We start from the raw sequence: 20,397 nt of genomic DNA, 5'->3' as shown, positions 1-20,397 counted from the left end.
TTTAAGTCCACTGAAGGGCATATATCAACAAAATAAGCAATACTTTTGCGGGCATATTTTTAATAAAAAATACTTTTGCGCGGATTTTCAAATAAATGTCAATTAAATAACGTTTTGAACACAAATCTGTTTTTTTTAAAATTTGCTCATGAGCATCAGAAAAATGAATTAAACTGTGGCAAAATACTCGTGAATAAAACTTTTGTTTCTCACTGAGTGAAAGGTTTAGCCGTCTCGCACAACCATTATGCTGTTCATAATGGCAAATGCGCGGATTACCTCATAAACCACTTGAGCCTGCTTTAAACTAAATCAGCAAGTAACAATAATTCATTTGGCCATTGTTCAATCAATTGTTTTTCTTTGAAAAACAGACTTATAATCACCTGATCGAAGCAATAGTTGTTCCAGTGGTTGGAAGTGTCTGGCTTGTAATGTCCGTTATATTCGCTGGTGAGGTGTGAGGCGAGGGGCTCACCACCGTTCAGGGTTTGGCCGGAGTGCCACAGTTGGTAGAGATCGGGGCCTGGGGCACCAGCAACGCCCTTCAGGAGCAGCTCGTATGCTTGAAAAGGGAAAGATAAATTTCCATGACTCGCTGCCAGGCTTGAAACAATTACTTATTACTACTTTTCATTTACACTTTTAAGTTTGCATGCTGTACTGGGGAAGGGTAATTTTCAATGCCTTGATGAATAAAAGTTGGAAACATGTTGAATGTATTTGTAGTCATTGGAATACATACAGCACATTTCAATTTCATTTAGGTCTCCAATGCTGCGGTTGTTGAGTATATAAAGATCTGCCTGCGCCCTATAATGGCTGAAATATGACTTCACCCCGTCACATCCCCAAATCCGCCTTGAACAAAATTTTGAAGCCAAATGGGGAGTTTTGCCCCACAGGTTGATGGGATATTCGCCAATGGGGTAATCTCGTACCCAAAATGCCGCGAGACCTGCGATGAATGAAATCTACAGCGGTCCCACAGCTCTGACTTTTGGATATGGTTTCAAGTCTCTGGCAAGCTATCCGATGTATACTTAAAATTGTCATTGCATTGAGCAATTGGCAATGAGGTTAAACTTTGATGCTTGGTGATTCCCTATAATGTTTGTATTATTTGAAAGTAAATTGCAAATGTAAAATCAATGTCCGAAAAATATAATTAAATAAGTTATTGCTGTTTTAAATTTTATTATTTTATGTTGCTTGTTTTGCAATTTTCTAAGGCAAAAGGGTCTCGTTTAAAATATTTGTTTCATTATATTTTCAGCATACTTTTTTTTACTTATAAACCCCATACAATAAAAACTGTTAGCCCAACTAGGGTGAAACGAAAATAACTTGTAAAGTAGGTTAAAGCTATGCTGTAGTTAAAATATTGTAATATTTTTATTGATTTTTAACAATTAAAATATTGCCTTACCTTTGTTTCTGTTTCATTTTAAGAAAGAGATATCAACAGTAATCATGATAGACATGGAATACAGGTAACCCCTGTCGCTAAAAATACTAGTTTAATCGTCAAAAACAGTAACGTAGAACTCTGAACCATTGCTGTAACATTTTTACAAATTTAAATATCCAAACTCCTTGTACAAAACACTAACAACATGGGATACATGCAAAACTACTGGAAAGATAGTTAAATGGTAATAATTATTTTCCGTCACAACTATGATCAAGTAAAAAAAGATCTGGATAGTTCTAACGTCCAGTTTAAATCTGCTATGTGTATGCGATTATTAAGAGCCATTTTCCATTGCTTCGTTATAACCAGGACTAATCATAGCTCTGAATGGGGATCATATAACTAACCCTCGAATCATGATACCGGGACCCGTTTCAGTAAAACATCTTTGTGTTAAATCTAGACTCAAAATAGAATAGAATAATTTAACCAACTTACGATAAGTGACATGGGTCGTTGTAGGAACTGTGGCAACTGTAGCTGAAAAAGGAATTATATGCATTGTGATAAGGTCACATAATTTTAAATTGGTGAACAGTTCTGTTTAGATATAGCTGAAATTCTTTAAAATGGCATTAGTATTTTATAAATTTTCTTGGTGTGCTTTTAGTTCAAACCTTTTCAAATGCAATGAATGGTTCCTGTCACGATCGTCCTGACAAAGCATTAACGAGAATTCTGATTTTTTTTTTCTTTTTTGTCGACTTACTTGTGTAATCACAATATCCGCAATAGCTCTTGCAGTTGGTCAAAGCCCATGAGAAATACTCTCCCTTGCAGTAGAACTCCTTGTCGAGCAGGTTGCACGTAGCCAGGCTGTCTTTGCACGATGTCTGAACAGCTGGCGTAGTTATAACAGGACCAGCGGAGGTGGCGCCTACAATGAACGATAATTATGATTGACTTGGGTTGCATACAGCCTTTTTGCGTGATTGTTTGTTTTGGGATAGTTTGGCAAAGTTGAAAATTAACTATGCCATCATCAATCATTGGAAATTATCTGAAAATAAGTGTTTTGATATATTTTAACTTCGGCAAACAACAACGCTTACGTCAAATCCTTGCAAATATTTTAAGTATGTATCATGTGTTTCTGGTCAGGAAAGAAAAATCGGAACCAAGGGCACGCGCGTAAGTCGGTAACGAGGGTTGCCGAGTTACCGGTCACGCAGCGTGCCCGAGGGTCGGATTTTTCGATCCGGATCGGAAAAACATGATTGATAATTTTTCTTGCATACCTAAAGTTATGAATTTGTGGAAAAGTTGACGTAGAAAACACACTTTTGTTCATTTCACCAAAAAACGCGTGCGACGTTGTGTACTGACGTCATAAAGCGCAGTAATTTTAAATCACTATCGCCGTCAAATAGTTCCTTTAAAAATCGCGCGTTTACGATTAATTATTTTCAATTTTAATTAAAAGTATTGTATACTTATATTTTTGAAACCGCTTTATTGGAATTGCATTATATACTTTTAATAAACCATACAATAAAAGAAATAAGAAGTGGCGCGTTGTGGCGCGTGACTCATCTTACATGGGGATGTAAGATGAGTTTTTCCAGCACCGGTCACATGACCGGAAACACACGTCCGGTATGCGAGAAAAAACAATCTACAGCGAGCAAAACAATGCAATGCTAACCTGGACAATATCCACAAAACTGAGCGCAATTGTCACGTGCCCAAGGCTCGTAGATTCCAGAGCAAGATTGATTTCCGTAGTCTTTGCAGTCGGGGAGGTTATCCTGGCACGGATGCGAAGGTGTTGTGAAGCTCGGTGCTATAACGTAATTATGGGTTTCGATTAAATTTTATGGAATTTAATGCATGTCTAAACACAGATTGGTTGTCAGAATATCGTTGCAGCTTGGTGCAAAAGCGATAATAATAACCGGGTCTTATTTGAAAATTAAACATGAGCATATTCGAGCGAACACAAACGCTGGTCTGGTCTTTTTTATGTGGAACAATGGGCATAACTCAACAATTGTTAAAGACAAAGTTATTCTTATCTACACATGTGTTTTGTTATGCAAGATTGTTTTTTTTTTGCATGAGACAGCGTACGACACCAATGCCATCAAAATAGTCTGGCATATAATGGAAAACAGATTATCATCATATCATTAATAACAATAATTCAATACAAAATACGTCTCGAGGCTTACTGCAAATGCCGCAGTAGAGCTCGCAATTACGCGAGGCCCAATCTGGATAATTAGTACACGACACCCTTCCGTAAGATCGGCAGTTGTCAATTCTATCCCGACATTTTAGGTCGACCTTTGGTGTGGTCGCGGGGGGAAGGATGGTGGTTCCTGGCGGGAGAGTGATGTTGGGGTCGTTGTTGCATGTAAGGCGCTTGCAGCAGCTACCTGACTGGTCTACCAGACGGCACACTGGCGGGATGTTTGTGTAAGTCGGGCATCTAAAGTTGGAATAGAGGTACATTTGTCAATTTATCGCCAAGCCATTCCATAGGACATTGTTGTTAGTACATTTGTCTAGTGAAATATACCAAGTTCCATTTGAAGATCCTGTTAATTCTTTTTTTAAAACATTTTTTATGACAACACCAAGTCTATCATATTTTATTGATTCGAACAATGGACGAGCTTAAAAAACAAAGTGAGGGGAGCAAGGTTTCTATCTTCTGCATGATAAGGCTGTTGAATATCACAATTTTTCGCGTTCATAGTTAATTTAGTAGTACTTCTAATTTCATTTAATTTAGGTGTAAGAAACCTTAATATTCATATAAACCTTAATATTTATATATAACAAAATAAAGTATAATTATCAAACAGTTTAAATAAAACTCATCAGAATGAATTAAATAATAACAACAGAGCAATGAAAAACACAAAAATAGACAGGTTTGATATCCATTTGATTATATAAAATAACGTATTTGTTATTTGTAAGTAAAAGACTCATACTTGGCTGAGCACTTGTATGTTCCAGATTTCTCATCAATGCAAGCGCAAGTGAAGTCGCAAGCGTCATCCCAGGTATCGCCTTGATGGTAGATGTGTCCCTTGTATACACAGGCAGCTGAAATAACGACACATGCAGAGGTGAAGCTAAACCAAACTGAACATGAAGGCATCTCCTGGAAATAGCTCTGGGATTTATGCTTTCCAGGTAGTTATTTTTATTCAAGAATGGTCGCTGGAGCATTTTTAACCTCGTTAAGCCCAAATTTTCAACTTGTTATTAAATTTATTTTTGAGGCCCTAGTTTACGCTGCTAAAATGTTCCTACGCAAGTTGTATGTTTACAGAACAGGGTTCCTGTTCCAATAAAGATTTCAGTCAATCTTAGACGTAAATTGAAATTATCTCAGTGTCATAATTTCGTTATTTTGCGACATTTTTCTTAGAATTGAATAGGAGATATATCAACATGGCAATACTAATATATTTAACAAAATATTAAATATGACCTGAATTCTTAATTCAATATTTAAACAACAGTTTATTAAATGTACTCATTATACTAGTTTTTGCCGTTGGGTAAAAGACAAGTTAACATTAAATCAATGTCCAAATAACATACTGTTAGAACCACCGACGTTTCCTCCTGGCGAGGTGTTTGGCCTGAATCCCGTAAATCCACCGGAGTACGTTCCGACGACTGGGAACACTGACTGGCTGTTTAATGGATTGACGACCTTGCTGGTGTTCGGGTCGTAGCACATTGGCTGCGAGCAGCACTGTCCGTCGGCCTTCACGAGGTAGCACTGGTTGGACGGGAGGTTATTATACGTTGGGCACCTGGATGAAAGATACCATGATAACTAAATTAGTTCTCATGCGCATTTATTCGGTTCTTACACGAAGGAGATACGGTACAAAGCACATCAAGAGCTACGAGCGAGTGCCAATACGCATCATGTTTTGTCTTCTCAATCAGTCAAGTGAATGATATGGGACTGTATTTGGGCGTGATGTAATGATGAACATAAGTGCCAACTTTCATAAGAATAATAACACAAGACAACATCAAAGGTATTTGCATACCCCTACATTATGCTAAATTATGAAGCAAACAGTGGGTCTATGGTATATGGAATGCAACACGAATTTGTGCCATTTAAATATATCCTTCAATTATAAATTCACATAATTCTTAATGAAATTTACAGTGGGGTGCAGACGTAGTATCCGGTTCTTCCATCCTGGCACTGACACCTATAATCACAACCGTCGTCCCAGATGTCACCTTGGTTGTGCATGACGCCCTTGTACACGCATCTCTGGTCTGTGGTACCATTGGCTGAAAAAAGAATTTAACATCCAATGAATGTAAATTGTACATAATCTTCTTTTACACATCTTTGTCTCGTATTTTACCCTTGGCTGAAACACAAAGTTAACATCCAATGAATGTTGGTTGTACATAACTTTTATTGTACATGCATTTGTGTTGTGTTGTAACATTGGCTGAAACACAAAGTTAACATCCAATGAATGTAGGTTATACATAACCTTCTTTTGCACATCTTTGTCTCGTGTTATACCACAAGCTGAAACACAAAAGTTAATATACAATGAATGTTGGTTGTACATAACACTCTTGTTCATACAGTTGTCTCCAATTGCGTCATTGACTTAGACCAATCGGAACACTTCTGCAATTTTCAATCGAAAACAATCTGATGTTTATGGATGGTTTGCAATGTCAATAATCTTTACATTTAACTACGCTGCAAGTACATCGCGTAGTTATTTCAATTAAGCAGTTAAGCCTTAGGACTTAAATCTTCGGAATCTTAATTGTTCATGCAATAACAAACTTCAATTGGAAACAATTTAAAGTTGTAATGCAAATTTCACATTAAGACACTACAATTAAGTAATATTATTTTTAATTACGAACTACTTTTAGTAATGAACTAGCATACATCCTAGGTTGTTTTCGATGGAAAATAGCCGAGAAGGTCTGAGTTTGTCTAAGACTACGTCCTAGTCTACATATATCCAACGTTATATTTTATAACAACAGTCATTATTTTCACAGACGTATAAGGATAATTTGGCCATATATAAAATATTTTAAATACATTTGAAAACAATACGTGAAAAACAACTCACTTGGTGGATTGGTCTGTGAGCCAATGTATAATGGGTTGCTGGTTGGTCCTGCGGGTCGGGGAGTGGGTACCAACTGGGGTGTCGGGTTGTAGGTACCGTAGCCTGGGATGTCACATGATACACTTGGGCAGCACTGGCCTGGCACGTTAACAGATTTGCAGTAGGCTGGCAGGGTAGGGTATTTCGGGCACCTGGTGATCAGTTGGTGAAAGAGTTTCAATATGGTAGATTGCTATTGTTTTGAAATAAAGTAGTACCTACATTACATATTTTGAAAGGTCTTCAAAACTCGAAATACAGACAATAGAAATGTGAAAAATACAATTTTCCCAAAATTTAAACTAACAATAGTTCTTAAGTTTTTAAAACTGCAGTATAATCTTTCGATTTTTTTCTTAGTTTAACACTGTTTTCAGACAGTTAAGTTGTGATTGTAACCTACACAAACATCACTTGGTAAGACAGTAATGTACATTTATCACATGCATTGAAATAAAACACTTACTTAGAGGTACACTTGTACATTCCCTTGTCAGCATTCTCGCAAGTACAGACATAGTCGCAACCATCATTCCACGATTGTCCTTGCTGGTAGATTGTTCCCTTGTACAAGCATTCGTCTGATAAAGTGCAAAGTCAGAATAATGAGCAAGGTAAGAATACATCTGTCTTGTAAAAGAGCAAAGTCTGAATAATTTTTTCGTCTGGTAAAAATGCAAAGTCAGAATAATGAGCAAGGTAAAAATTCATCTGTCTTGTAAAAGAGCAAAGTCTGAAGAATTAGTCTAGAAAAAGAGCGAGGTCCAAATAACTTTGTCTGGTAAAAGAGCAAGTTATGATTTTTTTTGTCTGGTAAAACAGCAACGTCAAAATAATTTGGTCTGGTAAAAGAGCATGGTCAGAATATTTTTGTCTGGCAAAAGACATTATACATTCAAATCTAATGATTCACCACAGAACAAAACACTTGCATAAATGTGTCACAGTCCTCTAAAGCCGTGGTTCAATGTTGTAGATTTACATATAAAATGTATTAAAATCTAGAGTTAGTCAGAATCATCATAATACTTACGACGTTGGCCAGTCATGCCTGGGCTAGTTGCGGGCTTGCCGTATCCGCTGTTGACTGTGTGGGTTCCGATCGGCAGTACCTCAAGGGACTTGGGCGGGGGCGTGGCGTTACCATAAATTGGAGAAAGGGTGCTACCGCTGACCAGCGTGCACAGAGGCTTCTTGCAGCATGGTTTGGCGGGGTCGGTAATCAGTGTGCATATCTTTGGAAGGCCAGAGTACACTGGGCATCTGGAAAAATCCAAAATATTTAGTGAAAATTTTATATGACCGTTCCGGGTATTTACTAAATTTTGTCAAGATGTCAATAAACCAATGTTTTTGACTCGATTTCACAATGTCATGATACTTTTTTAACACATCTGTTTCATAAGAGGTTGCATACCCACATATCGTTCAACAGTAACATATAAGTCAATTACTATATTTCATGTGATATTGAAAACTGGACTCAAATAAGTGTCACTTTAGTAAGTTGAATATCTTTTGGAGTATGCGAGTTATCCGGACCACTTGTTGGAAGCTCAGCTGCAAGCACACCAGAACCACAACAGTATTCAAGTCAATTCTCAATCTCAATCTAAACTCATGTAACCACAAAACTGCATGACATGAATCAACAGTATTATGTTTCACTCTTTTTAAAAGCGCACTTGTTCGCAGATTATATACGTTGATCCAAAATTTTGTAGAAAATATATTTCTATACCAAAAATTAAACTCGAGTTCACTCAAGTATATGTTTTACTCTAGCAATAATTTTCATTTAAACATTGAGTAATGATGTCTATCAACAAAAGATTGTGCTTTTTAAAAGAGTAAAACATGAGCCGTTCTGGTTCATTCACAATATACTGTAATGTAGAAAAATGAGCTGTGATTAATAAATGGATTCGGCATTTTTGTTAAATTGGAGCATGGCATGCAAGCAGGAGATGTTAGGTTTATTCTCCGGATTTGCCACTTTCTTAAATGATCCTGCGAGATATAGCATTTTTTAAACATTTTTCTAGAATATTGCATAGCATTTTTTAAACTTTTTTCTAGAATATTGCATACTTCTCATCACAGTTGAACTGGTTGAGCGCCGCGTTGTTACATACGCATTCCGTCGAGCATCCGTCCTGCCATTTAGCACCCTGGCTGTACAGGGTACCGTCGAAGTACTTGCACTTGTCTGAAATAAAATACGTAGACATATATAAGCATAAGCTTGATCTGGGGTATTTTCTTTTTACAATTTGGTGTCGTTTACACGATTTGTATTTTCATGTTTTTCGATTAATTATCCTGCGATCAGTCTCAAAGCAAATCAGCACAGGTATTTAAGCATCCAAAATATATCAATCCCATATGCAAGGAATTCAGATCTAGTTTGCATAGAAAATGTACTCGTTTAAAAATTCTGCAATAAGTTTCGATAATATTCAACACTGGTATTGATACAACTGAAAAGTATATCAAACACATCTGCAAAAAGTATTGACAAGTACCTATGGGTTTATCAGTGACGGGGGCGACAGTCTGTGGGGCAGGTGTTGTTGGCTGAATGTAGTTGTGGCACAGTGGTTCCTTACAGCACACGTCGGTGGCGGACTGGCGCAGTTCACATGATGGCGGCAGTTCCGGATATTTCGGGCAACTGTTGTGTAAGAAGAAGTAACGCCGTTAACAATTGCTTCAAAAAGTAGGAATAATGCTTTACAGTATTGACACGTGGAAGAGTTAAAATGACGGAAACAGCAATATGAGACATTTTTATTTTTTTCCAGTTATTACCCAAATTATGTTTTGCTCTAAAAATAATGTCCTTTAGAATATTAAGCAATGATGTTTATCAAAATAATGACAAAAAAATGGTTAAAAAGAGTATTTGAGTATATTCAGCCTACAAAATAATTTTAAAAAAATCCCAATTTGGAGCAAAATTTAAAGGGTATAGTCATACCATCAAAATACCGGGAAAAACAAAGAGTTTCAGAGAACCAAACTGACCGTTCAGAGCACTTGTACTGTCCTCGAGAGGCATCCACACACTCGCAGTGGAATGTACATCCGTCATTCCATGTCATTCCCTGGGTGTACAACATACCCTTGTATACACAGGCAGCTGGATAAGAGAAAATATGATATGAGGGTAGGAATATGATTATTTTTAAACAGTGCTGTAGAGCGAACACCAACACTTGACTGCTGTTATTGTATTGTCATTCAAAAAATGGATATTACTCGACAATTATTAAAATCATAATATGGGCCTTTCCATATAAGAACATTTTATGTCTGACAACATGTTTACCAAGTTTCATATAAATATCTTGACGTTTTTCTTCGTTACGGCAAAGTTTAATGTTTTTGCATTATGATGACGACACCCTCAAAGTCGCCGACAACAACACAAATACCATCATAATAGCTCAACTTTCTTTCCAACAAAAACTATTTAAAAAATAAATGAGCGGTTGGAGTGTAAGCATGCAGCAGAACTGGTGTTGTTTTTTGTGTTTAAGCCAACAGAAAGAGCCCCAGGTTGGGCTCGAAAGTACAACCTCTTGTGTGAGAGAGGAACACCTTTGTCTATACAAACCGACAATCTCATTTCTAAGTCTATCAAATATAAGGAATACAATTACACAGGAAATTCAAGTTTGAAATTGGCTGAAAGCCTAAATTTCAGTACCACTAAATATTAAATGAAATTCAACATTCTACAATCAAATCATGCACAAAACCTACGTGTTGATCCTGAGGTAGACTGGCCAGGCATGGGTGGGACGTAGACGGGGTTTCCACCGTTATTTCCTGTGATCGTACCACCGGTAACCGGCTTCAAGGTGAAGGTCGGAACCATGGTCGTCTGGCCTGGTGGTGGTGTGGTCATGGGAGTTGGGATAGCATTATTGCAGTCCGGCATCAGGCAGCATCTGTCGTTGGGGTCAGACTTCATGGGGCAGCTTGATGGCGGGTATGTGGGACATCTAGAGAGAGGGAAAATGAGAAATGTTTCATTGCAAAGAATAATGTCAGAATGTTAGAACAAAAGCATAAACGATATTTGTTGATAGATAAATGTTTCATAAATAATACCAATAACAACTCCATCTATTAATAAGTATTAAATATATTTGTTGACAGATAAATGTTCCAAAATAAAGAATAATACCATTTGTTGGTTGTCAAATATTCGAAATGACCAGCTACGTCACTTGTCAATTATTAATTTATTGTCATTTTTAACTTTGAAACTTTACTTCAGTAAATGATTAAGAATGTGTGGTGGTAATGTTTGTTATTACTCATCTTCAAAATCTCGGTATTCCTGTTCTGTTTGACTCATTTTTGTCAGTTTAAACATTTCTCATAACATTGCCATATGGCAAACACCATGTTCTTGTTTTTACCTCTGAGAACATGTGTAGTATCCCCTCATGACATCCTCACATCGGCACAGCTTGTCACATCCATCGTCCCAGGTCTGGCCCTGTGTGTAGTACACTCCCTTGTAAACGCAGTAACCTGAAGTAACATGGCATTACGAGTCAGTATAACTAATGAGTTTCAAAAATATCTGGAAAAGTCGTCTTGAAATTGACACCGATTGTTAGGTCCATCTTAATAGGTCAAGCCAGAGAGTATATGCCAACCTTGTAGATTGAGGGATTTTATGAATACTAAAATTATCTGATATTTCACGGTTCAGTATCAAAGTCATATTATACTATTATATTATAAGTTATATTGTACAATCTACAAACATGAAATAGTTTGCTTTTTAAGTTAAATCGTGCTTGATATGTGCATGTATTGCTCCCGACTTTAATGTTAGCACATGTGTAGTTTATTACATACCTTGAGGTTGAGGTGTGGGTGAGGGTGGCATGTTGGTCGAGCTTGGGTTCACATAGCTTGGGGGCGTGTTGGGCAGTCCGGGCACAAGGTACGGAGCCACGGTGCTCACGCCTGGCGGGGATGTTGGGAATATAGGCTGTGGCACTGGCATACCCGTCGGGAAGGGTGTGGGGTTGGTGAAGTCACAGTAAGGCACCTGGCAGCATGGCTTGTTCACGTCCTGTACGAGGACACACTCGCTAGGCAGGGCACCGTATTTCTGGCATCTTTAATAATATTGTTGATTTGAATTGTTTTGATGATCTTACATAAGGAAATTCAACATTTCGAGGCAAGAAGGCTTATCAATATTATTTTAGAGGTTATTTGCCCTTCAAATACAATTATTTGTGAAGTTAACTTCAGAAGGTACCAAGTGACATTAAAATATAGAAAGATTTGGTACATTCTGGCTCTAAACTCACATATTATGAAGATAATAATTGCATTTATAAATACTTATATGTATGTTAGAATTTAGAAAAAATACAGACTGAAAGCTTGACTTAATTTTTCAACAAATTAGGTTTAAATTAGTTTATCTTAGCCCGATTGTGAAGAAACTAAAAGCTGATTTTGAAACACTCTCGATTCCGTTTACTGGAATAAAACCAGTACTGAGTCTTTTTTCAGAAGCCAAGAGAATGTTCCCCCGGTGGAGATGGAACCCATGTCTTCAGGTGTGCGAGGTGGACACATATACTACAAGACCACTCTCACCATCTCACGAGTTTGCAGTTTCAGCTCATGTTGGAGAGAGAGAGTAGTTTCCAAACAAGTTTTTTCGCTTTGATAAACAGACAAGCCACATAGCTAGGACATACTTCTCAACACATTTGTAGTTTCCGGTCATGTTGGAGAGGCATTCACACTCATAGTCGCAACCATCGTCAAACTTCTGACCTTGGAAGAACAGATGGCCCTTGTACACACAGCCTGGAGTGAAGGTATTCAAATTTTAATAAGAATGCATGAAATCAAGTAAGACAATTATTTATATGCATAAGTTTGCAAACATATTAGGGGGTTTTCATAAATTTATCTTGAATGTTTTTTTTTTTAGTTATTGCACTAATAAGATAACGCCAATAACAGCAAGGCTATAACAATACCTGCAGCTGAACCTCATTACAGTATAAGTAATATAGGGACAACTGAAACTTGTCATACATTATGTTATAAGTGAGCAGCTGAAACTCATCACAGTTTTAAATTAAAAGTAAAAGCCTAATGTACCCTCTCTGTACGGTGGTGGAAGGGTAGAGCCAGGAAGCGGTGTTGGGTTTCCTCCTGTCAAAATGGAAAAGAGTATTTGTCAAGCGTCAAATTTATTGAAACAACATATTTGTTATCAATCTGATATAACTATAATTTATTTGCGATATTTTTTAATTTATACACTCAAATATCAAGTTATCTTCCTTATGTTAAGACATGGTTTTGTTAATTCTAAGGTTTCCCTAACAATAGTGATGAAATGCAGCTCAAAGCTTTGATAAAATTATAGTTCTCTTTTCATTGGTTTAATGAAAATAAATATTCAAATCAGGGTGGTATGGTGTCATATCAATAGCAGAAGTATCACTTCGGATTGTTTGGAAGATTTAAAAAACGATATTCAAAGAGGGTAATAATAATCTCACCTGTGATGACACCAGGGGGCTGGGGTGCGAGGGTGATGATTCCTGGGGTTGGGCTTGGACCCTGAGGCACGATGGGGCAGCTCGGGATCTCGCAGCATGTTGGGTCCTTCGGGTCGGGCACCAGAGTGCAGCCAGGCTGGATGCTGGAGTACTTGGCACACCTGTGATAGGGAACCAAAATGTTGATTTTGACTAGTATACAAACTAAAGCTTAAGAATGAATTACTAGAATTAAGGAGACATCAAACGCATGATATAAATATTTATACAAATTGGTTTTACAACATAATGTACAACAATATAAAGCCCTTGTGGAATCTGAATTAAAAACAGACAAACGTATAACCCCATTTGTTTTGTAACCAAATTTTACTGAAGGTAATAATCCAGAAAAGATAGGATGCATTTATAGTATGCAGGCAATAATTTGGAGCAAATTCTTGCGAAAATATCTGCGTACAAACAATCTTAGGTTTTGGTAGTTACTCGTTGATTTATTTATTATTTTTTTGGTTTCACATACCTCTGTTTGCAGTTGTAGAAGTTGTTGGAGGCATCGTCACATGTGCATACAAGATCGCACGCGTCGTACCACTGTTGGCCTTGCTGGTATGTGCTTCCCTTGTAGACGCACACTTCTGTTTGGGTGGGGAGATGAAACATGTAAATATTTGACCGAAAAAAATAAAAATCAGACATTGAATAAAAAACAAATGCATGCTTTGAAAGTTGCTGAAATCTGTGTTTATAGTCATGTCTGTTCTACCGGAGACACATGTCATTGGTATGTTTATAATCCTAAAACAATTTTAAGTGTTCAATCAAAGCTGTTTGTGTCACATGCATAAATATCAATTGGTCCATTATAAACCGATACATACTAATGTCATTTTCCTACAAATAAATCAGGGTACCCGGTACTTACTAGGTTGGGGTGGTGTGGGTGTGAGGGTACTTCCGATGGGCGGTGGGTTGGTCTGCGTCTTGGGCGTACAGAAGGGAACCTGGCAACACTTGTTGTTGGGGTCCTGTGTGAGAGAGCAGTATGACGGAAGTGGTGGGGTCCTCGGGCACCTAGGTAGAAAGTTGTATATGGTTAGAAATAAGTTGTGTTGGTGTGTAAATTCATTTCGGAAATTAGTTTTCGGGATCCTGAATAATGGTTCAATAGCATGGTAGTGATTGGTACCTCAGGTACCTTTGAATGTAAATTCATAAAAAATATTAGAACTTAGTTATTTGAGTGTGTAAATTTATTTTCTAAATTAATCGTTGGGGTCCTGGGTCAGAGTGCAGAATGAAAGTGGTTGGTTCCTCTTGGAAATCCATTTTATATAAATGTAAGGTGCATTTTTGAGAGCCAACAGACATATCACAACGCTGCATTTAGATGTTGATTATATAATCAGAAATTAATTAAAATGGTTTGGCAGATTATGGCCCATAAGTGATTATGATTTAAGACTAATATTCAATCTCTACTTATTATTTCATAAAATAAAATATACTATCTCATCACATATTTCGTACTTCTATAAGCACTTAAACTGTCAAATGAAGTCATTCTTATACCAACATACTATTTCACAAAATAAACTGTACGATATCAGAACATAATTCGTACTTCTCTGAGCACTTGTACTGTCCAGTGGTGGCGTCAAGACATTCACAGCTGAACTTGCAGCCATCATCCCAGGTCTGGCTCTGGCCGTAAACCTGTCCGTTGTACACACAGCCGCCTTCAAGAAAGAAAAAAACATATTTAGTTTATACTCTCTTGTTTTGTTTGATTGTTCAAACGGTTACACGTTGATATGAATCTTTCTCAAGAAGTATTTGTGCTTTTTAGAAACCAGTACTGGGCCAACATTCACTAATATTATTATAAGCTTTATATAGCGTGCACCATTTAAAATTGATAGCTCCCCAAAAAGTTCTAAATTTTATAATGAACACCTACCTTCAACAGTTTCCTTACCATCCAAACATTTTATATTGAAACCGATCAAGGATATTTTTTCCAATATAAGTCAGATTTTCACCTAAAATATTCAAACTTTAAAACAAAAAAAATAAAGTACTCACTCTTAGTTCCAGATGTGTATGGATTGTTGTTTGTTGTGGGTACGTTGCTACCAGAGATGGTTCCTGGTAGTCCGACGACGGAACCGTTGGGCCCGGTGCAAACAGGGATCTGGCAACACTGGTCGTTGGGGTCGGTGGTAAGGGTGCAGTTAGGGGTCAGCGCGGGGTATGAGGGACACCTGAAAATATACGTATATTACAGCGAATGCGATTATAATAACAGTAACGAAAATACTACATATGAAAAGACTTCAAATTCAAATAAAGAACCCATATTAAACCATTTCAATTAAATAAACCAACCTACCTGTCATTACAGGTGATCTTGCCAGTCATAGCATCCTCACACTTGCACACCTGATCACATCCCTTGTTGAAGGTCTGGTCCTGGCGATAGGGGATACCTTGGTACACGCAGAAGTTGCTGGACGGGGCTGGGGTAGGGGCAGGCGTTACCATCCCGGGGAAGGGGGTCGGGGTCACTGTTAGACACTCCTTCTTCTGGCAGCAGGGGTCGACGGGGTCGTAAACCAAGTGACAGTTGGGCGGAAGGTCGGGGAATCGTGGACACCTGGAGAATTATATTATAAGTTGGTGATATGTGCACTGGCTCAAACCATATCAGTAGACCACTTCTATGCCATATGTTTCTAGTCATGTATCTTTTGCAGGAGACAAAATTACTATATTTTAATATAAACCTACTTTCAGTTATTGTCAATATTCCACTAAGTCAGCGACATACCTGTCAGTGCAAGAGTATTTGCCGCTGGGGGCGTCATAGCACAGACATTCGTACTGACATCCGTCTTGCCACCTCTGTCCCTGGGCGTAGGACTTGCCCTTGTAGACGCAGACAGGAGCTGGGGATGGAGCGGGGGTACCGGAGCCTGCAAATAGTTTATAGACGACAACTTTAATTATGTGAATTCATTTCGTACTGGCATCCAGATTGTCACCTCTGACCCTAGTTATAGGTATTGTTCCAGTATAATTTTCAGTAAAATTTGAATTAAAAGAACAATGAAATCCACATTCTTATCAAGCCTTGACATCCAAAGATAGAGGTGAACATAATGATCATACTTAGCAGTTATAACATATAACTAATTAGCAACATATCGTTTTTTGGCAGATCACTCGCACTATGTAAAGTAAATAAATTCATATATCAGTCTAGCATTTACAAATGCAAAATCTTATCATGATTTATAATTTCTTTACTCAATTTCAAAACACAGTTGCATTTTTATCAGCTTTCAGAAACTTACCAGTGATTGGTGGGTTGGTTCCTGGGAGAAGTGGCATGGGTGTGCCAGAGCCGTTGATCGTTCCGAACACGCCTGTATCTGTTGGGCACTTGGGCGTGAGACAGCAAGCTGGGTCACGTGGGTCGGGAACCATCGTGCATCCAGCATTATTCTGGTAAGTTGGGCATCTAAATTAAAAAACAAACATCACTGGTTTACCCTACATATAGAAATAATAGCTCCATATTAATGAAAAAACATGACTGATTTACCCTCCATATAGAAAAATATATCCACGTTTATTTACGAAACTATCACTGGTTTATACTACATATATTAACTATAACTCTTAGTCTATGTTATTGAAGAAATCCACTTGTTTGACCTTCATTGACACAATATTATTAAAGGACTGTCATAAAAGTGTAAACATATTGCCATAAAAGTGTAAAAGTTGTTCATGAAAGTGTAAACGTATTATCATATAAGCGTTAAAGTATAGTAATAAAAGCGTAAAAGAATTCTTACAAAAGCCTCGTCACTAAACAGCATAACAGTTTACCTCTGGTTACATGTGTAGACTCCGGTCTTCCCGTCGTCACAGACACAGATCTGATCACAACCACTGTACCATTTCTGTCCCTGTGTGTATGTGTTACCGCTCATAACACAGCCCTCTGCAGGAATGAAGAACAAAGCAAACAAATGTCATTGTTTTTCTTCTTATTTGGACACAATCGAGAGGTGTTATGGGACTTATACATAGTGACTATGATCACATACATACTAAGTCATGTAAATGTCTCAAATATCTTGGACTTGTTTTTAGTTTTTTACCAATGATAAAAGTATTACACAACGAATAGACCGAAAAAACATGTAAATAGCTAGATTGTTTTAGTCATGGTCCATGGTATCCCTTATAATTAAAGTGTAAGCACATACCCTTTGGTGCAGGAGTTGGCTGGGCGCTTGGTGTAGGTCCTGAAAATATCAAACAGATCGTATCATTCAAAAAAAGGTTTCACATTATAATACGGGTAAAAATTCTTAACTCAGAAGCATTGACCAAATCCTCCTCCTCTCGAAAAAAATATATTTTCCACACCAGTGGGTAGTTTCTGTTTACTAAATGTATAATACTGAATTTCAGAATATAATCCGCACCTGTGCCTGTGGGCGGTGTTGTAGTCTGAGGGCAGACGTTGCAGGCGGGCTTCTTACAGCACTTGTTGTTAGGGTCATCAGCCATCTTGCAGTACGTCGGGAGACCAACATAGCGCGGGCATCTGGAATGACCATACATAAGTGATTTTCAAATACTTTAAATTCCATAATTAAGCCCTAACAGAATAAGGGGTTTTGAACCCTTCCATAATCGTTTTAAAGCCCTTTATATCCATTTCAAATTTCTTGCAAGTATATTTAATTCAAATTTTCAGCAATCAATTTTATTTCTTTATGTTCTGCATTTTGAAATAAAAAAAATCGTCAGACAAATAAGTCCTTTATAACATGATTAAGCTGAGCAAGATATTTTTGTTTATGTATAATCTGAGTAAAATGTTCATTTTCAAAAGTTCTTAGACTTTTAATATAAATTATCTTATAAAACCATTTGAATGTAATTGCACAAAAAAAATAAGACATCAAAGCTTCATACCCTTAAGATATATCGAGAAATTAGGGTGTAAACATTATCATCCACATTAATCAATTGAACTTACTTCTCTTGGCATTGGTACTGTCCACTGCTGGAGTCAATGCATGAACATGTGTAAGAGCATCCATCGTCCCAGCTCTGGCCCTGTTTGTACTGTACACCCTTGTACTCACAGTATCCTGGAACAATGATATGGTACAGCAACAATTAATAAACAGTTTGTTAAGCCGACCATCCTAACGACAAAAATTCTCGTGACAAGAAAGTTTTTAGAGTCTCAGGTGGTCACAATTCTCTTTTTTTCATCATGGAATTACAGTATGGGCTTGAAGTAAAACAAAAAAAACTACCATTTCTCTTCCTGAAAGGTTGGTACTTAATTGCTGAAGAAACAATTTGAGAAGATTTTTAAATTGATTAATATTTGGTACTTTTTAATTTAATTAATAATTTTTAATTTTTTAATCCAGATTAAAGCATAGGTGGAATAATTGATCCATTTATGTAAATGTAATTATTTTTGTTGATATAGTTACATAAACGTTTCTAACAATCTTTCCTGTGATAAAAACAAATAGTTACTTCAGGAAGAATTAGAATGTTGAATAAGAATGTTGCATACGGAATACGCAATATGTATTATATATGTCCAATCTGTTGTAAAAATTAACAAGCATAACTTTGGAATCTTCAACAGACAAAGTATTGCAAATAATGTCTGGGTTACTGACCAACATTGGAAGGAGCGACGCCAGTGTTAGGATTAGTTTGCGGGCCTCCAGAAATGACTCCGGGCACGGCAGTTGGCATCGGGTATGGGCAGAATGTGGGTGGGGGTGAGCCTGGGACGGTTGGCCCTGGTGTTGGGACGTACGTGCACTGAGGAATCTGGCAACACTGGTCTTTGGGGTCGGAGACCATCACGCAGCCAGAGCCGAGGTTGTTGTATGACTTGCATCTGTGTAAATTGGGTAAGAATGCAGTGTATTCATTAATATGGCAAATATAAATACTGACTTGATCCCAAGTTGGCTAAATAGAATGATTGAGATGAGACTTTATGCAGAATGTAACAGTTATAACAGACTTCGAAATTACTGCAAATATAAAGCAAAACATACTTTTGCTGCGATCTTAATTTTTGTTTACATTCAAAACTAAATTGCACTCTTTAAAAAGCAAAAAAAAATATTGTCCTTCAAATTGAATTGTCTTAATTAAAATACCGTTAAAGTGTAAGCACCTGTCGTAGCAAGTGTAGATGTTGTTGTCAGCATCGTCACAGCGGCATTTCTTGGTACATCCATCATCCCAGATCTGTCCTTGCTGGAATGCGACTCCCTTGTACACGCAGTATGCTAGGAAATAAATAGAAATGTAATAATTATCATATTTTATTCCAAAAAACATAAATCAAAAATAGAACGACTATGAAGTCATCTGTTATGTTGTTAATTTTATACATGAGATAATTCAAAAGTGGTTTTATCATTTGTCAAAGGACTGGTGCTTTATCACTAGAATACTTGTTCAAGCTGGGTTCTTAGAAATAATAAACGACCTTAAATTATTTAGAATCATTTAGCAGTTAATATTTATGCGAAAAGCTACAGAAACAAGCTCAGTAGCAAAGACTTTAAACATAAACCAGGTTTAATGGCACGGTTTAAGACAGAAAAGAAATTTCCGCATTACTTCTTAGCACTCCGTTATTACTAAATTTTGCAGGGAACCAACATTAAAAAGGTTATTTTCCCTATAATTTTAAGGGAAATAAGAGACATCATCTTTCTTACATGGTGGCAGTGGAGCATTTGTGGGTTGTCCTGGTGATGGTGAAACAAGGTTAATGAGGGGCGTTGTCTTCTGGTAGTCGCAATGAGGCACGAAGCAGCATATGTCATTAGGATCACGCTCCATGGTGCATTGGGGTGGCACCAACGGGAATGTTGGGCATCTAAAATGGGAGACATTTCATAGATGGTGAAAATTGTTGAATAGCTAATTGAAATGTTTTAGCCAGAAGAAAATGTTATATAATGTATTGAATTACGACATTTGATATTAATACATATGATAGATATACAGTAACAGTTGTATCCTATCGAATGTGTCCATATGCCTAAATCTCTATATCTCACTAGTCCTTTAAAAAATGTGCATCTATATGATTAAAACACTCCAAATATTTATCCATTAATATGAATTAAAGTAAATTTAGTCA

The 20,397-nt window shown here is 37.1% G+C and overlaps 1 protein-coding gene across 2 annotated transcripts in view; it reads right to left on the bottom strand.

Moving 5' to 3' along the window:
* LOC128242861 (uncharacterized) overlaps positions 1–20,397 on the bottom strand; it is a 64,609-nt gene that overhangs the window by 8,474 nt on the left and 35,738 nt on the right. For both annotated transcript variants that reach the window (XM_052960246.1, XM_052960248.1), the window contains 34 exons: positions 19,970–20,130; positions 19,417–19,531; positions 18,905–19,131; positions 18,238–18,352; positions 17,678–17,799; positions 17,456–17,494; positions 17,073–17,187; positions 16,532–16,698; positions 16,006–16,150; positions 15,568–15,831; positions 15,261–15,439; positions 14,800–14,914; positions 14,101–14,249; positions 13,699–13,813; positions 13,176–13,336; positions 12,769–12,822; positions 12,357–12,468; positions 11,494–11,759; positions 11,046–11,160; positions 10,381–10,622; positions 9,640–9,754; positions 9,138–9,286; positions 8,704–8,821; positions 7,646–7,875; positions 7,079–7,193; positions 6,574–6,764; positions 5,623–5,755; positions 5,036–5,253; positions 4,417–4,531; positions 3,646–3,905; positions 3,120–3,257; positions 2,184–2,351; positions 1,913–1,954; positions 387–565 (listed from right to left, as the gene is read on the bottom strand). In XM_052960246.1, coding sequence (XP_052816206.1) covers positions 387–565; positions 1,913–1,954; positions 2,184–2,351; positions 3,120–3,257; positions 3,646–3,905; positions 4,417–4,531; positions 5,036–5,253; positions 5,623–5,755; positions 6,574–6,764; positions 7,079–7,193; positions 7,646–7,875; positions 8,704–8,821; positions 9,138–9,286; positions 9,640–9,754; positions 10,381–10,622; positions 11,046–11,160; positions 11,494–11,759; positions 12,357–12,468; positions 12,769–12,822; positions 13,176–13,336; positions 13,699–13,813; positions 14,101–14,249; positions 14,800–14,914; positions 15,261–15,439; positions 15,568–15,831; positions 16,006–16,150; positions 16,532–16,698; positions 17,073–17,187; positions 17,456–17,494; positions 17,678–17,799; positions 18,238–18,352; positions 18,905–19,131; positions 19,417–19,531; positions 19,970–20,130 — 5,149 coding nt within the window. The remainder of the gene's footprint in view (positions 1–386; positions 566–1,912; positions 1,955–2,183; positions 2,352–3,119; positions 3,258–3,645; positions 3,906–4,416; positions 4,532–5,035; positions 5,254–5,622; positions 5,756–6,573; positions 6,765–7,078; positions 7,194–7,645; positions 7,876–8,703; positions 8,822–9,137; positions 9,287–9,639; positions 9,755–10,380; positions 10,623–11,045; positions 11,161–11,493; positions 11,760–12,356; positions 12,469–12,768; positions 12,823–13,175; positions 13,337–13,698; positions 13,814–14,100; positions 14,250–14,799; positions 14,915–15,260; positions 15,440–15,567; positions 15,832–16,005; positions 16,151–16,531; positions 16,699–17,072; positions 17,188–17,455; positions 17,495–17,677; positions 17,800–18,237; positions 18,353–18,904; positions 19,132–19,416; positions 19,532–19,969; positions 20,131–20,397) is intronic.

Source organism: Mya arenaria, chromosome 8 (assembly GCF_026914265.1).
Source record: "Mya arenaria isolate MELC-2E11 chromosome 8, ASM2691426v1".
NCBI lineage: Eukaryota > Metazoa > Mollusca > Bivalvia > Myida > Myidae > Mya > Mya arenaria.
This window is presented reverse-complemented; position numbering and strand designations above follow the sequence as displayed.